At 48.9% G+C, this 27,429-nt stretch overlaps 2 protein-coding genes across 3 annotated transcripts in view; both read left to right on the top strand.

The window, feature by feature from the left end:
• Positions 1–27,429, top strand: part of LOC140735981 (protein-glutamine gamma-glutamyltransferase 2-like) — a 91,395-nt gene that overhangs the window by 47,801 nt on the left and 16,165 nt on the right. For both annotated transcript variants that reach the window (XM_073061623.1, XM_073061622.1), the window contains exons 7-8: positions 1,729–1,864; positions 27,220–27,323. In XM_073061623.1, the coding sequence (XP_072917724.1) occupies positions 1,729–1,864; positions 27,220–27,323 (240 nt within the window). The remainder of the gene's footprint in view (positions 1–1,728; positions 1,865–27,219; positions 27,324–27,429) is intronic.
• Positions 6,206–10,305, top strand: LOC140736320 (uncharacterized). The gene is made up of 3 exons (XM_073062325.1): positions 6,206–6,221; positions 7,002–8,035; positions 10,240–10,305. The coding sequence occupies exons 1-3, from the start codon at positions 6,206–6,208 to the stop codon at positions 10,303–10,305; spliced, it is 1,116 nt and encodes a 371-aa protein (XP_072918426.1).

Here is a 27,429-nt window from a genome sequence, read left to right as displayed (position 1 = left end):
ATATCATTCATTATCTTTAGACCACAGACTGGCACCTCCATACACTACTCATATCAAAAAACGCACTGTTAACTGACATGCGTCAGTTAATTCACTACACAACTAATTAATTCAGAGTTTAGTCTTTATTGTCTACACATATATCAAATGTCAAACTGTTGACCATTGGCCAATAGTTTAGATCATGAATACTATTGTTCCCTTTGTACCAAAACTCACTCAGACCACCTTTCTAATTTATAACATTGATATAGGGGATCTCCCATTGATCGAACAATTGAACGTCTCCCTCCCTGTCCTTGGCGTGCGGGTAGGGTGGGGTGGAGTTATCCCTTGCAATAATTAGTCACTGAAGTTCTCATTGGTTTGTGTTACGTTTTGTAATTCTGGAATCGAATCAAAAGAACAACACTGAAGCTGGGAGATGCATACCTACTTTGTTTTCACTTTAATTTTCTTTAGTGAAGCACACACATATATGTCATGATGCAGGCCGTTCACATACTTCTTGCATATAAACAGTAATGAGTTATGTAATCAAACAAAAGAATGTTTAATCAAACAATATGTTTACAATATTCCTGAAGTATTACTAAAATATTAAACACACTACAGTTTGTATGTGAAGCCCCTCCCCTCAATCTTATTCTCCTTCCTTATCAGGAGATAAGTTTTGTTTGTGTTTGTGTTTGTGTTGTGTTTAAGTTTTGTTTGTGGGCTATTTGGCTAATGCTTGTCAGCTTTTCATTGACTCTGGTAGCATTGTTTTATTGCCTTTCTTGTAAGTAATGACTTGTATTTAAAGCCTCTTTCTTTATTCTTCCTGAATCAAAGCACTTCTGCTAGATCAGCCAACTGTTAGGCTCAGGTTACCTCAGGTCACAGACTGATGCACTATCAATAACTCTCAGAGACGTGAGGCGAGATATAGGCTTTTATTGTTTGTTTGATGCTCTTTAATTAGATGGAACAGGTAGTATTATGGAAATAGCTGTCTATGTCTGTGTGGTGAACTACATATACCTGTCTGGACACGCCCCCCCCCCCTGCTGACTGCTCCTGTGGCTCCTCCCACAGACTGCGGCTCCTCCCACAGATCCCAGTATAAAGGCAATTGAGGCCTGAGCCCTGCCTCAGTCTCCAGGATGTAGCGTGGTGGTCAATTGCTGCTTGTTCTTTCTTCCAGTCAATAAAAGTCAATATCTCGCCTCACGTCTCAGAGAGTTATTGATGGTGCATCACACCACATGGCAAGAACAAAAAGACATTTGGTTTGTATGTTTCTACTGTCCATAACATATTCCAGTTAAGTGCTTTTCTCCATACTTTATTCCATTCTTGGCCAACAACACTACACACCAACTGATTTATTAAGTATTTTAGACCTTACACTGCACAACTCCCATTTTAATTATTGCTTCTCACATTACAAAATATAACTCCCTTAATATATGCCTCCGGCCTCTGTCAATATGTCATTTCAATTGATTCAACAGATCACATGCCAACAAATTTTACCTTCACAGCACTTCCTGTGTAGCATATAAATAAAAAAAAGACCTGATTTTTTTTGAAGCGAGAAATATACCTTGGATTGTAAGAATGTTTCTGTAAGTTTTATTTCAAAATATAATTCTGAATGATTAATTGATCTAGCTTTCAGCAGCTTGTTGTTATAATTGTAAATATGGTATAAAGAAGGTCTTTACTCATACTCTCTCTTGTTAGTTTTGAGGTGCTTGGGAATTCCTACCCGTGTTGTCACAAACTTTGAGTCTGCTCATGACACCAATGGGAATTTAACAATTGATACTGAGTATGATGATGAAGGGATGGATCTGGGAAGATCAGAAGACAGTATATGGTGAGTGACAAATGAATATAATAGAACATAGAACATAGAATAGTACACCACACTACAGGCCCTTTGGCCCACAATGTTGTGCCGATCCTCAAACCCTGCCTCACATATAACCCCCCACCTTAAATTCCTCCATATACCTGTCTAGTAGTCTCTTAAACTTCACTAGTGTATCTGCCTCCACCACTGACTCAGGCAGTGCATTCCACGCACCAACCACTCTCTGAGTGAAAAACCTTCCTCTAATATCCCCCTTGAACTTTCCTCCCCTTACCTTAAAGCCATGTCCTCTTGTACTGAGCAGTGGTGCTCTGGGGAAGAGGCGCTGGCTGTCCACTCTGTCTATTCCTCTTAATATCTTGTACAACTCTATCATGTCTCCTCTCACCCTCCTTCTCTCCAAAGAGTAAAGCCCTAGCTCCCTTAATCTCTGATCATAATCCATACTCTCTAAACCAGGCAGCATCCGGGTAAATCTCCTCTGTACCCTTTCCAATGCTTCCACATCCTTCCTATAGTGAGGTGACCAGAACTGGACACAGTACTCCAAGTGTGGCCTAAACAGAGTTTTATAGAGCTGCATCATTACATCGCATCTCTTAAACTCTATCCCTTGACTTATGAAAGCTAACACTCCATAAGCTTTCTTAACTACCCTATCTACCTGTGAGGCAACTTTCAGGGATCTGTGGACGTGTACCCCCAGATTCCTCTGCTCCTCCACACTACCAAGTATCCTGCCATTTACTTTGTACTCTGCCTTGGAGTTTGTCCTTCCAAAGTGTACCACCTCACACTTCTCCGGGTTGAACTCCATCTGCCACTTCTCAGCCCACTTCTGCATCCTATCAATGTCTCCCTGCAATCTTCGACAATCCTCTACACTATCTACAACATCACCAACCTTTGTGTCGTCTGCAAACTTGCGAACCCACCCTTCTACCCCCACATCCAGGTCGTTAATTAAAAATCACAACAAGTAGAGGTCCCAGAACAGATCCTGTGGTACACCAGTAGTCACAACCTTCCAATCTGAATGTACTCCCTCCACCACGACCCTCTGCCTTCTGCAGGCAAGCCAATTCTGAATCCACCTGGCCAAACTTCCCTGGATCCCATGCCTTCTGACTTTCTGAATAAGCCTACCATGTGGAACCTTGTCAAATGCCTTACTAAAATCCATGTAGATCACATCCACAGCAATACCCTCATCTATATGCCTGGTCACCTCCTCAAAGAACTCTATCAGGCTTGTTAGGCATGATCTGCCCTTCACAAAGCCATGCTGACTGTCCCTGATCAGATCATGATTCTCTAAATTCCCATAGATCCTATCTCTAAGAACCTTTTCCAACAGCTTTCCCACCACAGACGTAAGGCTCACTGGTCTGTAATTACCTCGACTATCCCTACTAACTTTTTTGAACAAGGGGACAACATTCTCCTCCCTCCAATCCTCCGGTATCATTCCCATGGACAGGGAGGACATAAGGATCCTAGCCAGAGGTTCAGCAATCTCTTCCCTTGCCTCGTGGAGCAGCCTGGGGAATATTCCGTCAGGCCCCGGGGACTTATCCGTCCTAATGTATTTTAACAACTCCAACACCTCCTCTCCCTTAATATCAACATGCTCCAGAACATCAATCTCACTCATATTGTCCTCACCGTCATCAAGTTCCCTCTCAGTGGTGAATATCGAAAAGAAGTATTAATCGAGGACCTCGCTCACTTCCACAGCCTCCAGGCACATCTTCCCACCTTTATCTCTAATCGGTCCTACCTTCACTCCTGTCATCCTTTTGTTCTTCACATAATTGAAGAATGCCTTGGGGTTTTCCTTTACCCTACTCGCCAATGCCTTCTCATGCCCCCTTCTTGCTCTTCTCAGCCCCTTCTTAAGCTCCTTTCTTGCTACCCTATATTCCTCAATAGACCCATCTGATCCTTGCTTCCTAAGCCTCATGTATGCTGCTTTCTTCCACCTGACTAGATTTTCCACTTCACTTGTCACCCATGGTTCCTTCACCCTACCATTCTTTATCTTCCTCACTGGGACAAATTTATCCCTAACATCCTGCAAGAGATCCTTAAACATCGACCACATGTCCATAGTACATTTCCCTGAAAAAACATCATCCCAGTTCACACCCGCAAGTTCTAGCCTTATAGCCTCATAATTTGCCCTTCCCCAATTAAAAATTTTCCTGTCCTCTCTGATTCTGTCCTTTTCCATGATAATGCTAAAGGTCAGGGAGCGGTGATCACTGTCCCCCAGATGCTCACCCACTGACAGATCTGTGACCTGACCTGGTTCGTTACCTAATCTTTCAGAAGTATTGTGTTCTTTAATGTGTATCAGGCTAGAAATTGTTTTTCTCCTGCTTTAGCCGCTTTACGTTTTCTTTGCATGAAATGCTAATATAAAATTCTGCTCCCTCAAAGAATTAGCTAACACAAGTGTGCAATATCATTAATTTGCTTTACACTCTAAGGGATCTGCTGAAGCACAAAGCATTCCATTCCCCATGGAGCATCAATCATTTCATTGCAGACAGCCTCCCTGTAGTCAGGGAGGGGCAGTGACTCTTAATAGGCATACTCCCTTTGGCAGGAGCTGTGAATTATGTCTTCTGTTGTAAGTCTGTCAAACTAATTCCCTTTCAGTAAATTAATTTATTGTGTTTTGAAAAGAGTTGACAGTCTGCTGGTCTGGGGCAATGCCTGGGGAATCTGGTGTGGGTAGTGGTTTTGTGCAAAGTGGAGTTGATGAGAGGACTCTAAACCGAGAATTCCTCCAACTTAACCACAATAGATGTTAAAATGAGCTGTGATCCCTCAAAGTGGAGGAGGGGCATTTGGGATGGCATCAGACCCCTTTGGGCCACTTGTTGACAGAATGTAGAACCCAATGTCAATAGCATGAACCCACCACCAGCCATCATTTCATCTGTGACAAGAGTGTGTGCATTGTATCTCAGATCCCATAGACTGGTGTGGAAACAAGACATCCTAGGTTCCAAGGGGCCACGCATTACCAGATTTTATGTGGTGCCAGAAAGTCATAAGCTATGATATTTCTATGGAAAAGCACCCACCGGTCTTGGTTACATTTCCCTGGAGATCCACATGCTGATGACATGTTTCTATGAAGTCTTTCCCTGATTCAGGGTTCCTGGGGACATCTTGATGCCATCCTGAAGCAGCGAGATCTCAGTAGTCACTTTTATCATTGAACAGTGTGATGTCATTCACAGGGAGACCGGTGTTCTCTCTGAGCTGGAATACTATTGATGAGCAGCTTGCATTTTACAGGAGCAAAGCTGGCTGCATGTCCACTGGAACAGAGAGGAGGCATGTTCAGTCTCATCCCTTGTCTGTCGGAGCAGAGACAGGTGCTTCCGAATTCCACCGCACTCCCTCTACCTCTCCATTATGAGCAAAATGCTGCTTAGATTGTGCACGCAGTTGAGTCCAAGGAGCAGAGTGAAGACAGCAGGGACCAGGCATTTGAGATTTGGAGCTTGTTCAAGATCTGGAGGGTGAAACGATGACCCTATGGTTTGAGTGCCATTGGGTTGTTAGACCATCATAGCCTGAGATCATGCCTAGTGTAGGATCAGTACATTGATGTATCTCCTCAAAAAATTGCCACAATCAGCAATCTGCTGCTCAGGGATCATCTGAGAGGGTGGACGGAACTGTCAGCTGTTCATGTCGGAACACTGCACGAGGACCTTTGACAGCACATCTTCTCTCAGCTAGTCATCTCAGATGACTCCTGCTGGCAGTCTTAAGCAGGCTCATTTTTCCTAGAAATTTGTCGAGGATGATCAAAGTCATCTGTAATGCCTCAAACAAAAGGGTTCTCTTCCAGCAGAAGGACTGCTGCAAACAGAAAACACTGTAAAGTAGAGCTTGTACATTGAAACCAACAAGGTTATCATAATGTACGTAGCTTTACAAACAAGGGTAATTTTTCTCCATTTGTGTTACATTTGATTTTTCTTTATATTAAATATAAAGGTTCCAGCAAAGTTCAAATATCTTTCATCTTTGACACAAAGCATACTTGAGTGTGCCAGGATAACTTTCAAGGGTATGATTCAGAGTCACATTTATTTATCACATGTATATTGAAACATGTAGTGAAATGCATAATTTGTGTTAACAATCAACATGCCCAAGGACGTGCTGGGGGCAGCCTGTAGGTGTTTTGGGGAAAAGATTATGAGTGGGACCAGTGCTTGGGTCTCTGGCTCAGAAGTGAAGGGAGGAGAAGAGGAGAGCAGAAGTGACCGGGGTTTTATTGGTTAGGGGAACAGCCAGGATGTTCTGTGGACGAGAATGAGATTCCTGGAAGGTACGTTGCTCTCCAGGTGCCAGGGTCAGGATCCATAGCATTCTTAAGTGGGAAGGTGAGTAGCCTGAGGTTGTGGTCTATGTCAGTACCTATTGTGGCGATATCATGTGTCATGTGTCAGAACGTGATTGGACTGAGTTGTGAGCATGCGCAGAACTGACGGAATGATCGAGAAGCTTGTGTGTTAAAACATGTTTGCTGTTTGCTGCTAAATGAAAGTTCTAGTTATGTTCTTCCAGAATATGGTTTGTTCTTAGTAACCCATGGTATGTATCAAGAACACAACACTTATGACACAGGTACGAAGAGTGACGAGGTTCTGCAAAGTGAGTTCAAGGAGCTGGACGGGAATTTGAAGGACATGACGCCCATGGTTGTGATCTCAGGATTGCTATCCATGCCACTAGCTAGTGAGGCCAGAGATAGGAAGATCACACAGTGTGGTGAACTAGATATACCTGTCTGACTGCTCCTGTGGCTCCTCCCAAGACCCTGCTGACTACCCCTGTGGCTCCTCCCACAGACCCCTGTATAAAGGCGACTGTGGCCTGCTGCTCTCCCTCATTTTCCCCAGGATGTAGTGTTGTTCTTCAGTCAATAAAAGCCGATATCTCACTTCCTAAGTCTCGGCGTGAGTTATTGATGGTGCATCAATTTTATTGACTGAAAGTTACAACATGGAAACCGCTTTACGCCCAGAACGCCTAGACTTGGACCCCCGAGACCCTGGAGCAGCTCTTGCCTTTGAACACTGGCTGGTGTGCTTCCAATCGTACTTAGAGGAGGTTCGTGCCACCGACTCGGCTGTTCGGCACAAACTTCTCTTCTCGAGGGTCGCCCCAAAAGTTTATTCGTTCATCAGGGACATATCCACCTACGAGGAGGCGCTTGCCGCCCTCCAAAGACAGTACCTGCGGCCAGTAAATCCAGTTTATGCACGGCACCGCTTGGCAACACGAAAACAGCGGCCTACGGAGTCGACTGCTGAATTCCTCCGCGAGCTACAGATACTCGCGCGGGACTGTGACTGCAAAGCGCTCACAGCGGAACAGCATAAGGAACTCTTGGTCCGAGACGCTTTTGTGACTGGGGTTCGGTCAGTGTGTATCCGCCAGCGGCTGCTGGAAAAAGCTGATCTGACCTTACGCTCTGCGATAGAGACGGCCAGTTCGATAGAGGCTGCGCAACTGTACGCCGAAGAAGTCCAGCCGAGCGATTCCCCGGTTCCGAGCGAATTCGCCAACGCCGCTGCCAGTCGCGGTATCTCAAACCCCACGAATTCGCCAGGTATGAAACTCTGTTACTTTTGTGGGCTTCGGAAACATGCCCGGGAAAGCTGTCCGGCGCGCGAAGCGACGTGTTCCAGCTGTGGGAAGAAGGGCCATTTCGCCAAGGTCTGTAAATCTAAACCGCGCCCGGGGTCGAGCAGCGCCGCGTCTGAGACCTGGGGGCCGCCATTTTGCATGACCGGATGTGGACAACCATCTTTGCCGGCGTCACCAGGCCCCGCCCCCGACTCGCCATCTTGCATGCCCGGATGTGAGCGGCCATCTTTGCCGGCGTCACCAGGCCCCGCCTTCGACACGCCCAGTTCAACGCTGGCTTCCGTGACCCTCGATCAAAGCGCTCCGCACCAGCTCGCAAGGTCGATGATGGACATCCTGGTGGAGGGGCACAGGACTAGCTGCCTGTTTGACACGGGCAGCACTGAGAGTTTTATTGACCCGGCCACAGTGAAACGCTGTGGACTCGTGACACGGCCGGTCCGTCAGAAGATCACCTTGGCTTCAGGGTCGCATTCCACAGACATCCGGGTGGGTTGTGTAGCGACATTGGTGGTGCAGGGCACGGAATATCGGAACTTTGCGTTCCTGGTCATGCCTCGGCTGTGCGCACCTGTGCTATTGGGGCTGGACTTCCAGAGCCATCTCGAAAGTGTGACTATGGCATATGACGGGCCCCACCCACCACTCACTGTCAGGAATCCTCAGTTTGGTGGGACTTCGCCATATACTCCGTTACCACACGCACATACACCCCGAACCCCACATCCCGCCCAGCACCATGCCGATAGCTGTGCTGCTGACACTATTTGCAACCTCTCCACCCTCAAGATCCCTCCCCCATCGCTGTTCACCAACCTGACCCCCGACTGTAAACCTGTGGCAACTAAAAGTAGGAGGTACAGTGCGGGGGACAGGGCCTTTATTCATTCAGAGGTGCAGCGGCTGCTCAGGGAGGGGATCATTGAGCCAAGCACAAGCCCATGGCGGTCCCAGGTGGTCGTTGTTCGGACTGGGCAGAAAAATAGGATGGTTGTGGACTACAGCCAGACCATCAATAGATTCACGCAGCTTGACGCGTACCCCCTACCCCGCATCGCGGATATGGTCAACCAGATAGCTCAGTACAAGGTGTACTCGACAATTGATCTGAAATCCGCTTATCACCAGCTCCCCATCCGCCCAGAGGACCGCCCCTACACCGCCTTCGAGGCGGGTGGCAGGCTCTATCACTTCCTGCGCGTCCCATTTGGTGTCACAAATGGGGTCTCAGCCTTCCAGAGGGAGATGGACCGGATGGTGGACCGGTACAAACTGACGGCCACATTTCCCTATCTAGATACCATCACCATCTGTGGTCGCGACTGGTCGGACCATGACGCCAACCTCCAACGTTTTTTCCAGGTGGCCGATGCTTTGAACCTCACTTATAACAAGGACAAGTGTGTGTTCAGAACCACACGACTCGCTATCCTTGGGTATGTCGTGGAGAACGGGGTCATTGGCCCCGACCCCGACCGTATGCGCCCCCTGTTAGAACTCCCTCTTCCCACTACTCTCGAGGCCCTCCGGCGGTGCCTGGGTTTTTTTTCCTATTACGCCCAATGGGTTCCCCATTACGCAGACAAGGCCCGCCCCCTGGTCAAGTCTACCACCTTTCCCCTCTCTGCCGAGGCCCGCGCGGCCTTCAGCTGCATTAAAGGGGACATTGCCAAAGCAACGATGCATGCGGTAGACGAGACCATTCCCTTCCAAGTAGAGAGTGACGCCTCTGACGTCGCGCTGGCCGCTACCCTCAATCAAGAAGGCAGGCCAGTGGCGTTTTTTTCTCGTACCCTTCAAGGCTCTGAACTTCGGCACTCCACGGTGGAGAAAGAAGCCCAAGCCATAGTGGAAGCTATTCGGCACTGGAGGCACTATCTCGCCGGCAGAAGGTTCACCTTGCTGACCGACCAGCGCTCGGTTGCGTTCATGTTCAGCAGCCAACAGCGGGGCAAAATCAAAAATGATAAAATTTTGCGATGGAGAATAGAACTCTCCACCTATACTTACGATATCCTGTACCGGCCTGGCAGGCTCAATGAACCGTCTGATGCCCTATCCCGGGGACCGTGTGCTAGTGCCCAGCTCGACCAGCTGTATGCCCTTCATGCCCAACTTTGCCACCCGGGGGTCACCCGGTTTTATCACTTCATTAAAGCCCGGAACCTGCCGTACTCCCTGGAGGACATCAGGACGATGACCAGGGACTGCCAGATCTGCGCTGAGTGCAAACCGCACTTCTACCGTCCTGACACTGCGCAGCTTGTCAAGGCCACCCGCCCTTTTGAGCGACTGAGTATTGACTTTAAGGGCCCCCTTCCCTCCACCGACCGCAATGTCTACTCTACCACGTCGGTCATAAAAGTCCTGCGCCAGCTCTTCACACTGTTCGGATATCCCTGCTATGTCCACAGTGATAGAGGGTCCTCCTTTATGAGTGACGAGTTGCGCCGGTTCCTGCTTGCTAGGGGCATAGCTACTAGTCGCACCACGAGTTATAATCCCCGGGGGAATGGCCAGGTGGAGAGGGAGAATGCCACAGTGTGGAAGGCCATACTTTTAGCCCTTAAGTCACAAGGGTTGCCGGTCTCCCGATGGCAGGAGGTCCTCCCTGAGGCACTCCACTCTATCCGCTCCCTGTTGTGTACGTCCACTAATGCCACCCCTCACGAACGCTTATTCTCTTTTCCCAGGAAGTCTGTCACTGGGACCACCCTGCCAGTTTGGCTGACGTCCCCGGGGCCAGTGCTGCTGTGTAAACATGCGAGGAGTAATAAGTACTCACCACTGGTCGAGAAGGTTCACCTCCTGCATGCTAATCCCCAGTATGCCTACGTGGTCTTGCCTGATGGGCGGGAGGACACGGTCTCTGTCCGCGACCTGGCGCCCGCCGGAGCAGCAGACCACTACCCCGAGCACTCCACGGTAACTATGCACCCTGTACCCGAGGTGACTCCGCGCGCACCGTGCCCCACACAGACTCCGTATGCGTCTGTTCCAGGGCCCTCGCTCACACGCGAGGGATCCCTGACACCTCCTGTTGGGACAGAATTAACCCACTCTCCGCCTTCGGAGCACACACCACCTCCGGCACCTGTGCCGTCATCACCTCCGGCTCCTGTGCAATTGCAGCCGGAGCTACGTAGATCGCAGCGAACGATTCGACCACCTGATCGACTTAACCTGTAAATATGCTTGGGAATTTTTTTTTAAACAAAGGGGGGGGTGAATGTGGTGAACTAGATATACCTGTCTGACTGCTCCTGTGGCTCCTCCCAAGACCCTGCTGACTGTGTCGTCAGCCAAACTGGCAGGGTGGTCCCAGTGACAGACTTCCTGGGAAAAGAGAATAAGCGTTCGTGAGGGGTGGCATTAGTGGACGTACACAACAGGGAGCGGATAGAGTGGAGTGCCTCAGGGAGGACCTCCTGCCATCGGGAGACCGGCAACCCTTGTGACTTAAGGGCTAAAAGTATGGCCTTCCACACTGTGGCATTCTCCCTCTCCACCTGGCCATTCCCCCGGGGATTATAACTCGTGGTGCGACTAGTAGCTATGCCCCTAGCAAGCAGGAACCGGCGCAACTCGTCACTCATAAAGGAGGACCCTCTATCACTGTGGACATAGCAGGGATATCCGAACAGTGTGAAGAGCTGGCGCAGGACTTTTATGACCGACGTGGAGTAGTGTCGGGGCAGGGAACGGCAAAGGGGAATCGCGAGTACTCGTCAATAATACTGAGAAAGTAGACATTGCGGTCGGTGGAGGGAAGGGGGCCCTTAAAGTCAATACTCAGTCGCTCAAAAGGGCGGGTGGCCTTGACAAGCTGCGCAGTGTCAGGACGGTAGAAGTGCGGTTTGCACTCAGCGCAGATCTGGCAGTCCCTGGTCATCGTCCTGATGTCCTCCAGGGAGTACGGCAGGTTCCGGGCTTTAATGAAGTGATAAAACCGGGTGACCCCCGGGTGGCAAAGTTGGGCATGAAGGGCATACAGCTGGTCGAGCTGGGCACTAGCACACGGTCCCCGGGATAGGGCATCAGACGGTTCATTGAGCCTGCCAGGCCGGTACAGGATATCGTAAGTATAGGTGGAGAGTTCTATTCTCCATCGCAAAATTTTATCATTTTTGATTTTGCCCCGCTGTTGGCTGCTGAACATGAACGCAACCGAGCGCTGGTCGGTCAGCAAGGTGAACCTTCTGCCGGCGAGATAGTGCCTCCAGTGCCGAATAGCTTCCACTATGGCTTGGGCTTCTTTCTCCACCGTGGAGTGCCGAAGTTCAGAGCCTTGAAGGGTACGAGAAAAAAACGCCACTGGTCTGCCTTCTTGATTGAGGGTAGCAGCCAGCGCGACGTCAGAGGCGTCACTCTCTACTTGGAAGGGAATGGTCTCGTCTACCGCATGCATCGTTGCTTTGGCAATGTCCCCTTTAATGCAGCTGAAGGCCGCGCGGGCCTCGGCAGAGAGGGGAAAGGTGGTAGACTTGACCAGGGGGCGGGCCTTGTCTGCGTAATGGGGAACCCATTGGGCGTAATAGGAAAAAAAAACCCAGGCACCGCCGGAGGGCCTTGAGAGTAGTAGGAAGAGGGAGTTCTAACAGGGGGCGCATACGGTCGGGGTCGGGGCCAATGACCCCGTTCTCCACGACATACCCAAGGATAGCGAGTCGTGTGGTTCTGAACACACACTTGTCCTTGTTATAAGTGAGGTTCAAAGCATCGGCCACCTGGTAAAAACGTTGGAGGTTGGCGTCATGGTCCGACCAGTCGCGACCACAGATGGTGATGTTATCTAGATAGGGAAATGTGGCCGTCAGTTTGTACTGGTCCACCATCCGGTCCATCTCCCTCTGGAAGACTGAGACCCCATTTGTGACACCAAATGGGACGCGCAGGAAGTGATAGAGCCTGCCACCCGCCTCGAAGGCGGTGTAGGGGCGGTCCTCTGGGCGGATGGGGAGCTGGTGATAAGCGGATTTCAGATCAATTGTCGAGTACACCTTGTACTGAGCTATCTGGTTGACCATATCCGCGATGCGGGGTAGGGGGTACGCGTCAAGCTCCGTGAATCTATTGATGGTCTGGCTGTAGTCCACAACCATCCTATTTTTCTGCCCAGTCCGAACAACGACCACCCTCCCAAGACCCTGCTGACTACCCCTGTGGCTCCTCCCACAGACCCCTGTATAAAGGCGACTGTGGCCTGCTGCTCTCCCTCATTTTCCCCAGGATGTAGTGTTGTTCTTCAGTCAATAAAAGCCGATATCTCACTTCCTAAATCTCGGCGTGAGTTATTGATGGTGCATCACACAGTTTAACATGTGGCTAAGGAGATGGTGCAGGAGGGAGGGCTTCTGATTTTTTGGATCATTGGTCTCTCTTCCAGTGAATGTGGGATCTCTACACATGGAACAGTTTGCACCTGAACTAGAGGGAGACTAATCCGTGGTGGAAGGTTTGTAAGTGCTAATCGGGAGGATTTAAACTAGAGACGCAAGGAGATGGGAACCGGAGAGCCAGGGCAGATAGTGGAGGGGGTGTGGGGAAAGGTTTTGTTATGCTTGCATGCAAAGACAGGAGACAAAAGGTCAAGCATGGTGGGAATAATATTCAGAGTTGCAACTATTTTGGAGCAAGGTAAGGTGAATGGATGGGCAGAGACCATGGATTAGCACTTAGAATTATGACATTATAGCCATTAGTGAGACTTGGTTGCAGGACGGGCAGGACTGACTGCTCAGTGTCCTGGCATCTGTTGCTTTAGACATGATAATATGGGAGTCATTAAAGGGGAAGGGATGGCATTAGTGTTCAGGAAAATACAGTATCACAGCAGTGCTCAGGCAGCACAGATCGGAGGGCTCATCTGCTGAGGCTCTAAGGAATGGAACTAAGGAATAAGAATGGTATGACCATGTTAATTGGATTATGTTATAGACCTCCCAGCAGGATTTAGAGGAGCAAATCTGTAGAAAGATACAGAAAATTGCAAGACAAACAAGGTTGTGATAGTAGGTGAATTTAACTTTCCACATGTTGACTGTGACTACCATTTTCCAAAAGAGTTGGATGGGATAGAGTTTGTTAAGTATGTTCAGAAGTTTCCTTAATTAATACAAAGAAATCCCGACCAGAGAGTGTGTGACACTGGATCTCCTTTTGGGGAATGAGTCAGGGCAGGTGACAGAAGTGCATGTAGGGGAACACATACACTTTTGTCACTAGTGATTTAATGATCATTATTCCATTAGGTTCAAGATAATTATGGAGACAGATAGTCTGGGCCTTGGGTTGAGGTTCTAAAATGGAGAAAGGTCAATTTTGATTGCATCAGCAAAAGATCTGGCATTTGTAGATTGGGATAAGTTGTTTTCTTGCAAAGGTATACTTGGTAAGTGGCAGGCCTTCAAAAGTGAGATGTTGAGAGTACAGGGATTGTAGGTTCCTGTCAGAACAAAAGGCAAGGATAACAGGCTTTGGGTACCTTGGTTTTTGAGAGATTTTGAGGCCTTGGCTAAGAAGAAGGTGGAGGTGCATAGCAGGTATAGGCAGAAGGGAACAAATAAGGTATTTGAGGAGAATAAGAAATTCAAGAGAATACTTAAGAGTGAAATCAGACATGTTTGCTCTAGCAGACAAAGTTTAGGAGAATTCAAGTGCTTGGACAAATATATTAAGAGCAAATGGAGAGCAAGGGACAAAACTGGTCCTCTTGAAGATCTGCATGGTCATCAATGCTAGCAGCCAAAATAGGTAGGGGAGATCATAAATGGACTTCTTGCATCTGTAGCTACTCAGGAGTTGGATACAGAGTCTACAGAACTAAGTCGAAACAGCAGTAAGGTCATGTACCATATATCGATTAGGGAGGAGGTGTACTTGCTGTGTTGAGACAAATTAGAATGGATAAAACCCTAGGGCCTGACAAGGTGTCTCCTCTGACCTTGTGGTAGGCTAGTGAAGACATTGCAGGGGCTCTAGTAGAGGTATTTAAAATGTCCTTAACGATGAGTGAGGTGAGAGAGGGCTGGAGGAGAACTATTGTTGCCCTGTTGTTCTAAGAATAAGTTGAGAAATATAGGCCTGTGAACCTGACGCCAGTAGTGGAAAATTATTGGAAGTATTCTAAAGGGGTGTACATATTAGTGTTTGGTTGGACAGGGCCTGATTATGGATAATCAACATAGCTTTGTGCATGGTAGGCCGTGTCTAAACAATCTTATAGAATTTTCTGAGGTGGCTGCCAGGAAAGTTGATGAAGGCAAGGCTGTGATGTTGTCTACTTGGACTTTAACAAGGCCTGTGACAAGGTACTACATGGGACGCTGGTCAAGAAGGTTAAGTACTTGGCCTTCAAGATGAGGTAGTATATTGGAGATTAGAGAAACATGGTATTTTTGCTACTTAAGATTCAAGATACAATATTGTTTTATATTAAGTGTCCTGTTTTGTAACTTCAAAGCATTAAACTAATTCATGGGAAGACACAGAGAGTCTGAAAATACGCGAGGAAATTCGTTTTTACTTCAAGCAAGGCATGCATGTATCATGTGGTAGTGTGACGGCATATGCAATTCATGTATTTTACATATAATCTATAATGAATTATTTAAACTGGGCTGAGAAGTGGCAGATGGAGTTCAACCCAGATAAGTGTGAAGTGGTTCATGTTGGTAGGTCAAACATGATGGCAGAATATAGTATTAATGGTAAAACTCGTGGCAGTGTGGAAGATCAGAGGGATCTTGGGGTCCGAGTCCTTAGGACGCTCAAAGCAGCTGTGCAGGTTGACTCTGTAGTTAAGAAGGTGTATGGTGTATTGGCCTTCATCAATTGTGGAACTGAATTTAGGAGCCGAGAAGTAATGTTGCAGCTATATAGGACCCTGGTCAGACCCCACTTGGAATACTGTGCTCAGTTCTGGTCACCTCACTACAGGAAGGATGTGGAAGCCATAGAAAGGGTGCAGAGGAGATTTATAAGGATGTTGCGTGGGTTGGGGAGCATGCTTTATGAGAATAGGTTGAATGAACTCCGCCTTTTCTCCTTGGAGCAACAGAGGATGAGAGGTGACCTGATAGAGGTGTATAAGATGATGAGAGGCATTGATCGTGTGAATAGTCAGAGGCTTTTTCCCAGGGCTGAAATGGTTGCCACAAGAGGACACAGGCTTAAGGTGCTGGAGAGTAGGTACAGAGGAGATGTCAGGGGTAAGTTTTTACTCAGAGAGTGGTGAGTGCGTGGAATGGGCTGCCGGCAACGGTGATGGAGGTGGATACGATAGGGTCTTTTAAGAGACTTTTGGATAGGTACATGGAGCTTAGTAAAATAGAGGGCTATGGGTAAGCCTAGTAATTTCTAAGGTAGGGACTTGTTTGGAACAACTTTCTGGGCTGAAGGGCTTGTATTGTGCTGTAGGTTTTCTATGTTCTAACCGAACAAGACTGCTTAATCAAACAATACAATGTATATATACAAAATCACTTAATTATTGAAATATTAAATACACTACATTTCTCCCTGCTTATCTATAAACTCCAACTCAAAATGCATCTCAACTATATACACAGTATACTATATTATGCAACTTCTATATACAGATATCCACAGCATGGTACATTTTAAATTGTCCCATTCAGGTCAAAAGATTTAATCACTGTGAAGGATTTCGTACTCTTGAGGGATAATGTCTTTCCTAATAAGGGGGATCCCGCTGCTTGACAGGTGAGACTTGTGGCTGTGAAACAATCTCAAATTCTGTGACCTCCTCCGTGGTGGTTGTGGGAGTCGACTCTGAGACTGCAGGATATTGTTCTGACAGCAATAGCCATCTTTCTTCTTTATTTTTCTTTTTATAGTTTGTGCATCTTGATCTTTGAGAGGTGCATTTAGTTCACTGGAGTATTCTCTTATTAATCCTTCTATTGCTCCCTTTACAATTTGACTTTTCCTCCTGGTTTCCTCATCCACAACAGCAACTGATGAATCCTGTTTTTTAATCTCCATTGACTGATTTCATTTTGGCCTTCCACTCATGATCTTTGGTCTTTACATCCACTTTTACAAGCAGCATTTTGTCTCCCATTTGAAGATCATGCAAAAACCGTAATGCACGCAGAGTAGTTTATACTCACAAAAGCTGAATGCTTGCATCTTTTCTGAAATTCCTGGCACTAAAACCAAGCCACGTTTTGCAAGTAACTGCCTGATTAACATATCAGAAGCTTTCTCAGGTATGTTGCTCAGAAACTCTGTTCTAGTCGCACCACTGTTTTTATCATTTCCATTCATCTTCTGAGCAGCATGAAACTTCCTTGGTCCAATATGCTTTCCAACCTGAGGCACAGAAGTTGGCACCATCACCTGATTGTACCCCTTTGGGCAATGTTTCATGGTGTACGGCACAGAGATAGTTGTAGTGTGAACCAGCACCTTTCTTAATTCACTTTCAGTTGGCTTCATTGCAGGCGGTGGTATGCAAATGGTGGATGGAGCTCCAATCAAATTGTAGTTGTCTCAGCCAATCACACCCCCACAATGCTGCTGCTCCTCTCTTTACCACATACAAGTTCAATGTGTTTTGCTGTTTTTGTATTTCACTGTCACGAATGTCATTCCCACAGGAGTTATCTTTTCGTCAGTGTAAGTTCTTAGTTCAGTATCTGCAGGCTTCAGTTTAGTATTTTTGAAATGCCTCTCAGGCTCATTTTGTGGAATGATTGAAATTGCTGAACAAATCCCCAATTCCATTTTAATTAATTTGCTGTTGAAATCATATTGCTTGTCTATTGTTAATTTTCACATTGTCAATCTCAAAGCCTCACAATTCTGTGCCACTCATCGTTATCAGACTTTTTGCAAACAGTGTGCAGATTAGTGCTCTTTTTGAAACTGATACTTGACTTCATTAGCTTTTTCTCTTCTCTGTGCACTCCATTTATTTTTGTCTGCCCAACATGATCTTTGCATGTGTCCTATTTTATTGAACTTTCTGCAAGTTTGTTTGGTGTATGTGAGCCTCCACTACAATGGTAACAGAACTTGTTTGGCCAGTCTGGTTTCTGTTTAGGTGCTGCAGTTTTGTTCACACTCACTTTTATTCCTGACTGCAACTCAATTGCATCTCTATCAATTCCCATTGCTCCTTTAACTGTAAACTGTTCTTCAGTTAGGAGTCATTTTTGAATGCTTTCTTTTAAGGTTCCACAAACTAAACTGTCTCTTAGTGCATCATTAAACCCATTACCAAACTTCCAATGCTCAGACAATCTCTTCAATTCAACCATGTACTGTACACTGAAATGGGCAGCCTTTCTTTTTGATTCCGAACCTAAAGGGTTCTGCATTCAACAATGGCTTCAGTTCAAAGTGTTTCTGCATTACTTTGGCTAAATCAGGAAAGCTAACTTCTGCAGGCTTGGTTGGAGTAGTCAAACTTCAAAGGAAACTGCATGCCTTTTAACCCAATACACTTAGCAAAATTGTCTCTCGCCTTTCATTGGTTATTTCATTTGCTTCAAAATACTGTTCGAATAGTTCAGTATACATGAACCGATTACCCATTGTATAACCAAACTAGTCAATCTTGCCGACATAGCCAGCCATTTCTGTTTTTTGTAATTATTATTATCACCTGGTACTCACTCTTTATGAACCCTGAATTCTTTTGTTTTCTTACAATTTAAAAAATTATGACTGTGTCTTTCCTTCCGAAGATCACTCATTTCCTGTAACTCGACTGATTCTAGTTGTGTTTTATTTTATCTTGAATGCTTCGCTGCACTTTAACAGGCTGGTAGCCATGTCAAGTTCATTTTAAAAATGCCTAATTGCCAATGCTATGTTTTGTAACTTCAAAATGTAAAACTAATTCAAAGGAAGACACAGGCATTTGAAAATTTGGGTGTAACTTCATCTTTGCTTTATATAACCTGCACTCATATCACGCATGCAATTCACGTATTTTATATATAACCCATAATGAATTATTTAAAGAAACAAGAATGCTTAATTAAACAGTGCATATGCAAGATTATTCAAATATTGTTGAAATATTAAATACACAGTATCAAGTGTAAAGGAGAATGAAATAATTGTTACTCCAGATCTGATACAACAAAGAAAAATGAGATAAGGAATGTTATAATAATTAAACAAACAATAGACATACAGCAAATATATAAGATAGCTTATATACATAGATTAATTGTATGTCCATAAAATGACACTAGGCTCAGGATGTCTATACATAAGGTGACTGAAAGGAAATGATAATATTGTGGTGATAGGAGCTGTGCAGGGGAGGTTTAGTGGGTGAGAAGGACTCTACAGAGAGTCACCCCCGTAAGGTGGCGAGGCTAGACAACATCCCAGGTCGAGTCTTCTCCCTACCCATTATGTAGCAATGCAATCAATACTTCAGTGATTATCAGTGTTGAGCAGTTGATATTGTTCAAGCCATGACCAATGGTGCTGCAGGTAGTGCAAGTGATTCACAGATTGATGCACCATCAATAACTCACTCTGAGACGTAAGAAGCGAGATATTGACTTTTATTGACTGGAAGAATGAACATCACTACATCCTGGAGAATGAGGCCGGGCTCAGGCCTCAATCACCTTTATACAGGGGTCTGTGGGAGGAGCCACAGGAGCAGTCAGCAGGGGTCTGTGGGAGGAGTCACAGGAGCAGTCAGCAGGGGTCTGTGGGAGGAGTCAGCAGGGGTCTGTGGTAGGAGTCAGCAGGGGTCAGTGGGAGGAGCCACAGGAGCAGTCAGCAGGGGTCTGTGGGAGGAGTCAGCAGGGGTCTGTGGGAGGAGTCAGCAGGGGTCTGTGGGAGGAGTCAGCAGGGGTCAGTGGGAGGAGCCACAGGAGCAGTCAGCAGGGGTCTGTGGGAGGAGTCAGCAGGGGTCTGTGGGAGGAGCCACAGGAGCAGTCAGCAGGGGTCTGTGGGAGGAGTCAGCAGGAGCAGTCAGCAGGGGTCTGTGGGAGGAGCCACGGTCTGTGGGAGGAGCCACAGGAGCAGTCAGCAGGGGTCTGTGGGAGGAGCCACAGGAGCAGTCAGCAGGGGTCTGTGGGAGGAGCCACGGTCTGTGGGAGGAGCCACAGGAGCAGTCAGCAGGGGTCTGTGGGAGGAGCCAAGGTCTGTGGGAGGAGCCACAGGAGCAGTCAGCAGGGGTCTGTGGGAGGAGCCACAGGAGCAGTCAGCGGGGGTCTGTGGGAGGAGTCAGCAGGGGTCTGTGGGAGGAGCCACAGGAGCAGTCAGCAGGGGTCTGTGGGAGGAGCCACGGTCTGTGGGAGGAGCCACAGGAGCAGTCAGCAGGGGTCTGTGGGAGGAGCCACAGGAGCAGTCAGCAGGGGTCTGTGGGAGGAGTCAGCAGGGGTCTGTGGGAGGAGCCACAGGAGCAGTCAGCAGGGGTCTGTGGGAGGAGTCAGCAGGGGTCTGTGGGAGGAGTCAGCAGGGGTCTATGGGAGCAGTCAGCAGGGGTCTGTGGGAGGAGTCACAGGAGCAGTCAGCAGGGGTCTGTGGGAGGAGTCACAGGAGCAGTCAGCAGGGGTCTGTGGGAGGAGTCACAGGAGCAGTCAGCAGGGGTCTGTGGGAGGAGTCAGCAGGGGTCTATGGGAGCAGTCAGCAGGGGTCTGTGGGAGGAGTCACAGGAGCAGTCAGCAGGGGTCTGTGGGAGGAGCCACAGGAGCAGTCAGCAAGGGTCTGTGGGAGGAGTCAGTAGGGGTCTGTGGGAGGAGCCACAGAGCAGTCAGCAGGGGTCTGTGGGAGGAGTCAGCAGGGGTCTGTGGGAGGGGCCACAGAAGCAGTCAGCAGGGGTCTGTGGGAGGAGCCACAGGAGCAGTCAGCAGGGGGGGGAGTCTGTGGGAGGAGCCACAGGAGCAGTCAGCAGGGGTCTGTGGGAGGAGCCACAGGAGCAGTCAGCAGGGGTCTGTGGGAGGAGCCACAGGAGCAGTCAGCGGGGGTCTGTGGGAGGAGTCACAGGAGCAGTCAGCAGGGGTCTGTGGGAGGAGCCACAGGAGCAGTCAGCAGGGGTCTGTGGGAGGAGTCAGCGGGGGTCTGTGGGAGGAGCCACAGGAGCAGTCAGCGGGGGTCTGTGGGAGGAGCCACAGGAGCAGTCAGCAGGGGTCTGTGGGAGGAGCCACAGGAGCAGTCAGCGGGGGTCTGTGGGAGGAGTCACAGGAGCAGTCAGCAGGGGTCTGTGGGAGGAGCCACAGGAGCAGTCAGCGGGGGTCTGTGGGAGGAGTCACAGGAGCAGTCAGCAGGGGTCTGTGGGAGGAGCCACAGGAGCAGTCAGCAGGGGTCTGTGGGAGGAGCCACAGGAACAGTCAGCAGGGGTCTGTGGGAGGAGCCACAGGAGCAGTCAGCAGGGGTCTGTGGGAGGAGCCACAGGAGCAGTCAGCAGGGGTCTGTGGGAGGAGCCACAGGAGCAGTCAGCGGGGGTCTGTGGGAGGAGTCACAGGAGCAGTCAGCAGGGGTCTGTGGGAGGAGCCACAGGAGCAGTCAGCGGGGGTCTGTGGGAGGAGTCACAGGAGCAGTCAGCAGGGGTCTGTGGGAGGAGCCACAGGAGCAGTCAGCAGGGGTCTGTGGGAGGAGCCACAGGAACAGTCAGCAGGGGTCTGTGGGAGGAGCCACAGGAGCAGTCAGCAGGGGTCTGTGGGAGGAGCCACAGGAGCAGTCAGCAGGGGTCTGTGGGAGGAGTCAGCAGGGGTCTGTGGGAGGAGCCACAGGAGCAGTCCAGAAAGGTATATGTAGTTCACCACATTCACCACCCCCCCTTTGTTTTAAAAAGAGTCCCCAGATGGCGAAGTTTCTTACCAGTATATTTACAGGTTAAGTCTATCAGGTGGTCAAATCTGTCGCTGCGATCTATGTAGCTCCGGCTGCGATTGCACAGGTACCGGAGGTGGTGATTGCACAGGAGACGGAGGTTGTGCTGGTGCTGGCCTAACTGGAGGTGTCAGGGATCCCTCACGTGTGTGCGAGGTGCCCGGAATATACGCGTATGAGATGCCTGGTACATGAGCATCAGGAGGAGTCTGTGTGGGGCACGGTGTGCGCTGTGTCACCTCGGGTACAGGGTTCATAGTTACCGTGGAGTGTACGGGGTAGTGGTCTGCTGCTCCTGCGGGCGCCAGGTCACGGACAGAGACCGTGTCCTCCCGCCCATCAGGCAAGACCACGTAGGCATACTGGGGGTTAGCATGCAAAAGGTGAACCCTCTCGACCAGCGGGGAGTATTTATTACTCCTCACATGTTTTTGTAGCAGCACTGGCCCTGGGGACGTCAGCCAAACTGGTAGGGTGGTCCCAGTGACAGACTTCCTGGGAAAAGAGAATACGCGTTCGTGAGGGGTGGCATTGGTGGACGTACATAATAGGGAGCGGATAGAGTGGAGTGCCTCAGGGAGGACCTCCTGCCATTGAGAGACCGGCAACCCTTTTGACTTAAGGGCTAAAAGTGTGGCCTTCCACACTGTGGCATTCTCCCTCTCCACCTGTCCATTCCCCCGGGGATTGTAACTCGTGGTTCGACTAGTAGCAATGCCCCTAGCTAGCAGGTACTGGCGCAGCTCATCACTCATAAAGGAGGACCCTCTATCACTATGGATATAGCAGGGCTATCTGAACAGAGTGAAGAGCTGGTGCAGGGCTTTTATGACGGACGTGGTAGTGGTGTCAGGGCAGGGAATGGCAAAGGGGAATCGCGAGTACTCGTCAATAATATTGAGAAAATAGACATTGCGGTCAGTGGAGGGAAGGGGGCCCTTAAAGTCAACACTCAGTCACTCAAAAGGGCGGGTGGCCTTGACAAGTTGCGCCGTGTCAGGACGGTAGAAGTGCGGTTTGCACTCAGCGCAGATTTGGCAGTCCCTGGTCATCGTCCTGATGTCCTCCAGGGAGTACGGCAGGTTCCGGGCTTTAACGAAATGGTAATATCGGGTGACCCCCGGATGGCAAAGATGTGCATGGTCGAGCTGTGCGCTAGCACATGTTCCCCGGGATAGGGCATCAGGGGGCTCATTGAGTCTGCCAGGCCGGTACAGGATATCATAATTGTAGGTGGAGAGTTCTATTCTCCACCGCAAAATTTTATCATTTTTGATTTTGCCCCGCTGTTGGTTGCTGAACATGAACGCAACTGAGCGCTGGTCGGTCAGCAAGGTGAACCTTTTGCTGGCGAGTTAGTGCCTCCAGTGCCTAATAGCTTCCACTATGGCCTGGGCTTCTTTCTCCACCGTGGAGTGCCGAAGTTCAGAGCCTTGAAGGGTATGAGAAAAGAATGCTACTGGCCTGCCTTCCTGATTGAGGGTAGTGGCAAGCGCGAAATCGGAGGCATCACTCTCTACTTGGAAGGGAATGGTCTCATCCACCGCATGCATCGTTGCTTTGATAATGTCCCCTTTAATGCAGCTGAAGGCCGCGCAGGCCTCAGCAGAGAGGGGAAATGTGGTAGACTTGACCAGGGGGCGGGCCTTGTCTGCGTAATGGGGGACCCATTGGGTGTAATAGGAAAAAAAACCCAGGCACCGTCTGAGGGCTTTGAGAGTGGTGGGAAGAGGGAGTTCTAACAGGGGGCGCATACGGTCGGGGTCAGGGCCAATGACCCCGTTTTCCACGAGATACCCAAGGATAGCAAGTCGGGTGGTTCTGAACACACACTTGTCCCTGTTATAAGTAAGGTTCAAAGCTTCGGCCACTTGGAAAAATCGTTGGAGGTTGGCGTCGTGATCCGACCAGTCGTGACCACAGATGGTGATGTTATCTAGATAGGGAAATGTGGCCTTCAGGTTGTACTGGTCCACCATGCGGTCCATTTCCCTCTGGAAGACTGAGACACCATTGGTGACACCAAATGGGACGCGCAGGAAGTGATAGAGCCTGCCGCCCGCCTCGAAGGCAGTGTAGGGGCAGTCCTCTGGGCGGATGGGGAGCTGGTGATAAGCAGATTTCAGATCTATTGTCGAGTACACCTTGTACTGAGCTATCTGGTTGACCATATCCGCCATGCGGGGTAGGGGGTACGCGTCAAGCTGCATGAACCTATTGATGATCTGACTATAGTCCACAATCATCCTATTTTTCTGCCCAGTCCGAACAACCACCACATGGGACTGCCAAGGGCTTGTGCTTGGCTCGATGATCCCCTCCCCGAGCAGCCGCTGCACCTCTGACTGAATGAAGGCCCTGTCCCCTGCGCTGTACCTCCTGCTTTTAGTCGCCACCGGTTTACAGTCGGGGGTCAGGTTAGCGAACAGTGATGGGGGAGGGATCTTGAGGGTGGAGAGGCTGTAAGTGGTGTCAGTAGCACAGCTATCGGCATGGTGCTGGGCGGGACGTGTGGTTCGGTGTGTATGTGTGTGCGGTAACGGGGTATATGGCGAAGTCCCACCAAACTGAGGATTCCTGACAGTGAGTGGTGGGAGGGGCCCGTCATATGCCATAGTCACACTTTCGAGATGGCTCTGGAAGTCCAGCCCCAATAGCACAGGTGCGCACAGTCGAGGCATGACCAGTAGCGCAAAGTTCCGATATTCTGTGCCCTGCACCATCAATGTCGCTACACAACCCACCCGGATGTCTGTGGAATGCGACCCAGAAGCAAAGGTGATCCTGTGACTTACCGGCCGTGTCACGAGTCCACAGCGTTGCACTGTGTCCGGGTCAATAAAACTCTCAGTGCTGCCCGTGTCAAACAGGCAGCTAGTCCTGTGTCCCTCCACCAGGATGTCCATCATTGACCTTGCGAGCTGGTGCGGAGCGCTTTGGTCGAGGGTTACGGTGCCCAGAGTTGAAATGCCGTCTTGGTGCCTGGTAAACACCGGTGAGTCGGGGGCGGGGCATGGTGACGCCGGCAAAGATGGCCGCCCACATCCGGGCATGCAAGATGGCGGCCCCCATGTCTCACACGGGTAGGTAGGGTCGGGGCATGGTGACGCCGGCAAAGATGGCCGCCCACATCCGGGCATGGAAGATGGTGGCCCCCACGTCTCAAATGCAGCACTGCTCGACCCCGCGCGCGGTTTAGACTTACAGGCTCTGGCGAAATGGCCTGGTTTTCCGCAGCTGGAGCAGGTCGCTTCTTGAGCTGGGCAACGGTTTCGAGGATGTTTCTCAAGCCCACAGAAATAACACAGCTTTCGCTTGGTCGAGTTCGGGGAGTGCGTGGAACCGCGACTGGCAGCGGCATTGACGAATTCGCTCGCGGAAACCGGTGGCGGCGGAGTCGGAGGTGTCCACGGAACCGGCGGGGAATCGCGCGGCTGGACAGCGTCAGCGTTGTGCAGAGCAGCCTCCAGTGTGTCGGCCGTCTCGATCGCCGAGCGTAAGGTAAGATCAGCATTTTCCAGCAGCCACTGGCGCACATACACTGACCTAATTCCGGTCACAAAGACGTCTCGGACCAAGAGTTCCGCATGCTGTTCTGCTGTGGGCGTTTTGCAGTCACAAGTCCGCACGAGTGCCTGTAGAGCTCGGAGAAATTCGGCGGACAACTCCGCAGGGCGCTGTCTGCGCGTGGCCAAGCGATGTCTGGCGTAGACGGCGTTCACCGGCTGCAGGTACTGTTTTTGAGGGCGTCAAGCACCCCTTCGTAGGTCGAGAGGTCCCTGATGAATGAATAAACTTTTGGGGCGACTCTCGAGAGGAGAATTCTGTGCCTAACAGCGGGGTCAGTTGCACGAACCTCCTCCAAGTATGATTGGAAGCATGCAAGCCAGAGTTTGAAGGCAAGAGCTGCTTCAGGGTCTTGGGGGTCCAAATCCAATTTTTCCGGACGTAAAACGGTTTCCATGTTTTAACTTCCAGTCAATAAAATTGATGCACCATCAATAACTCACTCTGAGACGTAAGAAGTGAGATATTGGCTTTTATTGACTGGAAGAATGGACAACACTACATCCTGGAGAATGAGGCCGGGCTCAGGCCTCAATCACCTTTATACAGGGGTCTGTGGGAGGAGCCACAGGAGCAGTCCAGACAGGTATATGTAGTTCACCACACAGATCCAGCAGCCTCGGTTGAATTCTGCTTTCAGGTGCTGTCTGCGTGCAGTTTGCACATGGTCCCAGTTTCTCTGATGTACTCTGGTTTCATCCAACATCTCAAAGGTTGCTTGGGCAATTGACTGCTGTAAGTTTCCATCGGTGTTGGTGCATGGTGAGAGAACCATGGAGTGAGGAGTTCATGGCATGTGTGAGAAAATGTGGTACAGATGGGAGATTTGTATTGAGGGATTCCTCTGAGAGTCAGCATGGACCTAAAAGGGCCAAATGGGCTGCTATGTCATTATGGAATATGATAATATGATGAAATATGTGAAGACCAATGTTTACACTTGCAGAACAAGGCTACTCCAAAAGAAGGCTACTGTGCCTGAATTGGATTTAAATACCGAAAGTGCCATTCATTGGGAAATAATCAGATGCTGAGGTGTGCCATTTAAGTAACTGGGTTGTGTTGTTACAATCAATCAAGTGGGACTTGAACAGCAATATTGTGGGAACGACATGCATCATTGAACTCTCCAAAATGATTTTTGATGTAGCATTCATGATTTGTTTGTTGAGTGGGAGGGTGAGGATCTTGTCACTAGGTTTGTGTTGGGTACTGTTATTTATGAGGCTCCTTATGAAAAACGCATTTTATCCTAAAGTTCCTCATAATCCTAGTGGCTATTTCCCCACTCCGACGGGAATATTGATCTGGGTGTTGTGTTCCTGCTGTTCTTCTGCTCACTTTAGACTCTGCCACAAGCTGTTTCTCCTCTCTTACCAGCTGCCTGTACTTGATGAATTAAAGCACCTAATGTGGTCTGCACAGTGCCCCAGGATTGATGCAGGCTATGAATCTCCATATCATGGAGGCCAAAGGCTCTCTGTACAGCTTCACTCCGCTGCTATGGTTAGAATCCAAAACAGTGTCAGTAGCTACAGATCTAGTGGTGCTGATTTCCCCCTTCCCCTGGTATTTATCTCTGAGAGCAGGAGAAGCTCCCTCAGCTGCTTCCAGTGAATACAGAACTGATCACCATAAAATTCCTCCCATGTTCAACCACTGTATTTAAGAAGTGAGAAAGGTCTCCGCTGATAACTGAAGCTCAAGTAGTTGCACAGGTACAGTTGATAGCTGCTTGCTCTCTTAGATAACCAGCAATACTGCTGAATGTGAGAGTTTAACATCCCACTTTCTCTTCTTTTCAACTAAAATGAAATCAAATTGTTTGCCCATGAACAGAGAACCACAGTGACCTCTCTGATTGAGCAATGAGGCAATGGTCTGCTGATCCAGCAGCCAGATGCCAGTGTCATCAAGATCTTTACTTGCCACAGAGAGGGCAATCCGAGCATGTGAGTGTGACCACAAAACATACATTGGAATGTCACAAGTCTCTATGATGACAGATTTTGAAAGTGTGGAACCAATGAGTTAATTAATCTTCAGGTAGGTGCAGACAGATTGTGGTATCTCTCAAGAGTCTGCAAGAATAAGCTGACAACATCTTTCTCTTATCCTGGCCTTCTGTAAGTAAACTACCATGTTTATCATGAAGTCAATGATTAGGTTTAGGGTATGACCACTTTGCCATTAATGACATTAACTGTTTAATGGGATTCTAGTTCTGTATGAGTGTAATTACTCTTGATGTGTCTGTTGCTATGTTTTTCAAGGAATTTCCATGTCTGGATAGAATCTTGGATGGCACGCTATGATCTGAGGCCTGGTAATGATGGATGGCAGGCACTTGACCCAACACCACAAGAAAAAAGTGAAGGCAAGGAAGAAATTAGCAGTTTGATTGTATTTGCACTCTTAAGGTTTGAAAACTATTGTAGGTTGTGACATAATACATGAGAATTAACTCAATAGTAGTCACTTTA

Source organism: Hemitrygon akajei, chromosome 11 (assembly GCF_048418815.1).
Source record: "Hemitrygon akajei chromosome 11, sHemAka1.3, whole genome shotgun sequence".
Classification (NCBI taxonomy): Eukaryota; Metazoa; Chordata; class Chondrichthyes; order Myliobatiformes; family Dasyatidae; genus Hemitrygon; species Hemitrygon akajei.
The sequence above is the reverse complement of the archived record's forward strand: the minus strand, read 5'-3'. Positions and strand labels throughout refer to the sequence as shown.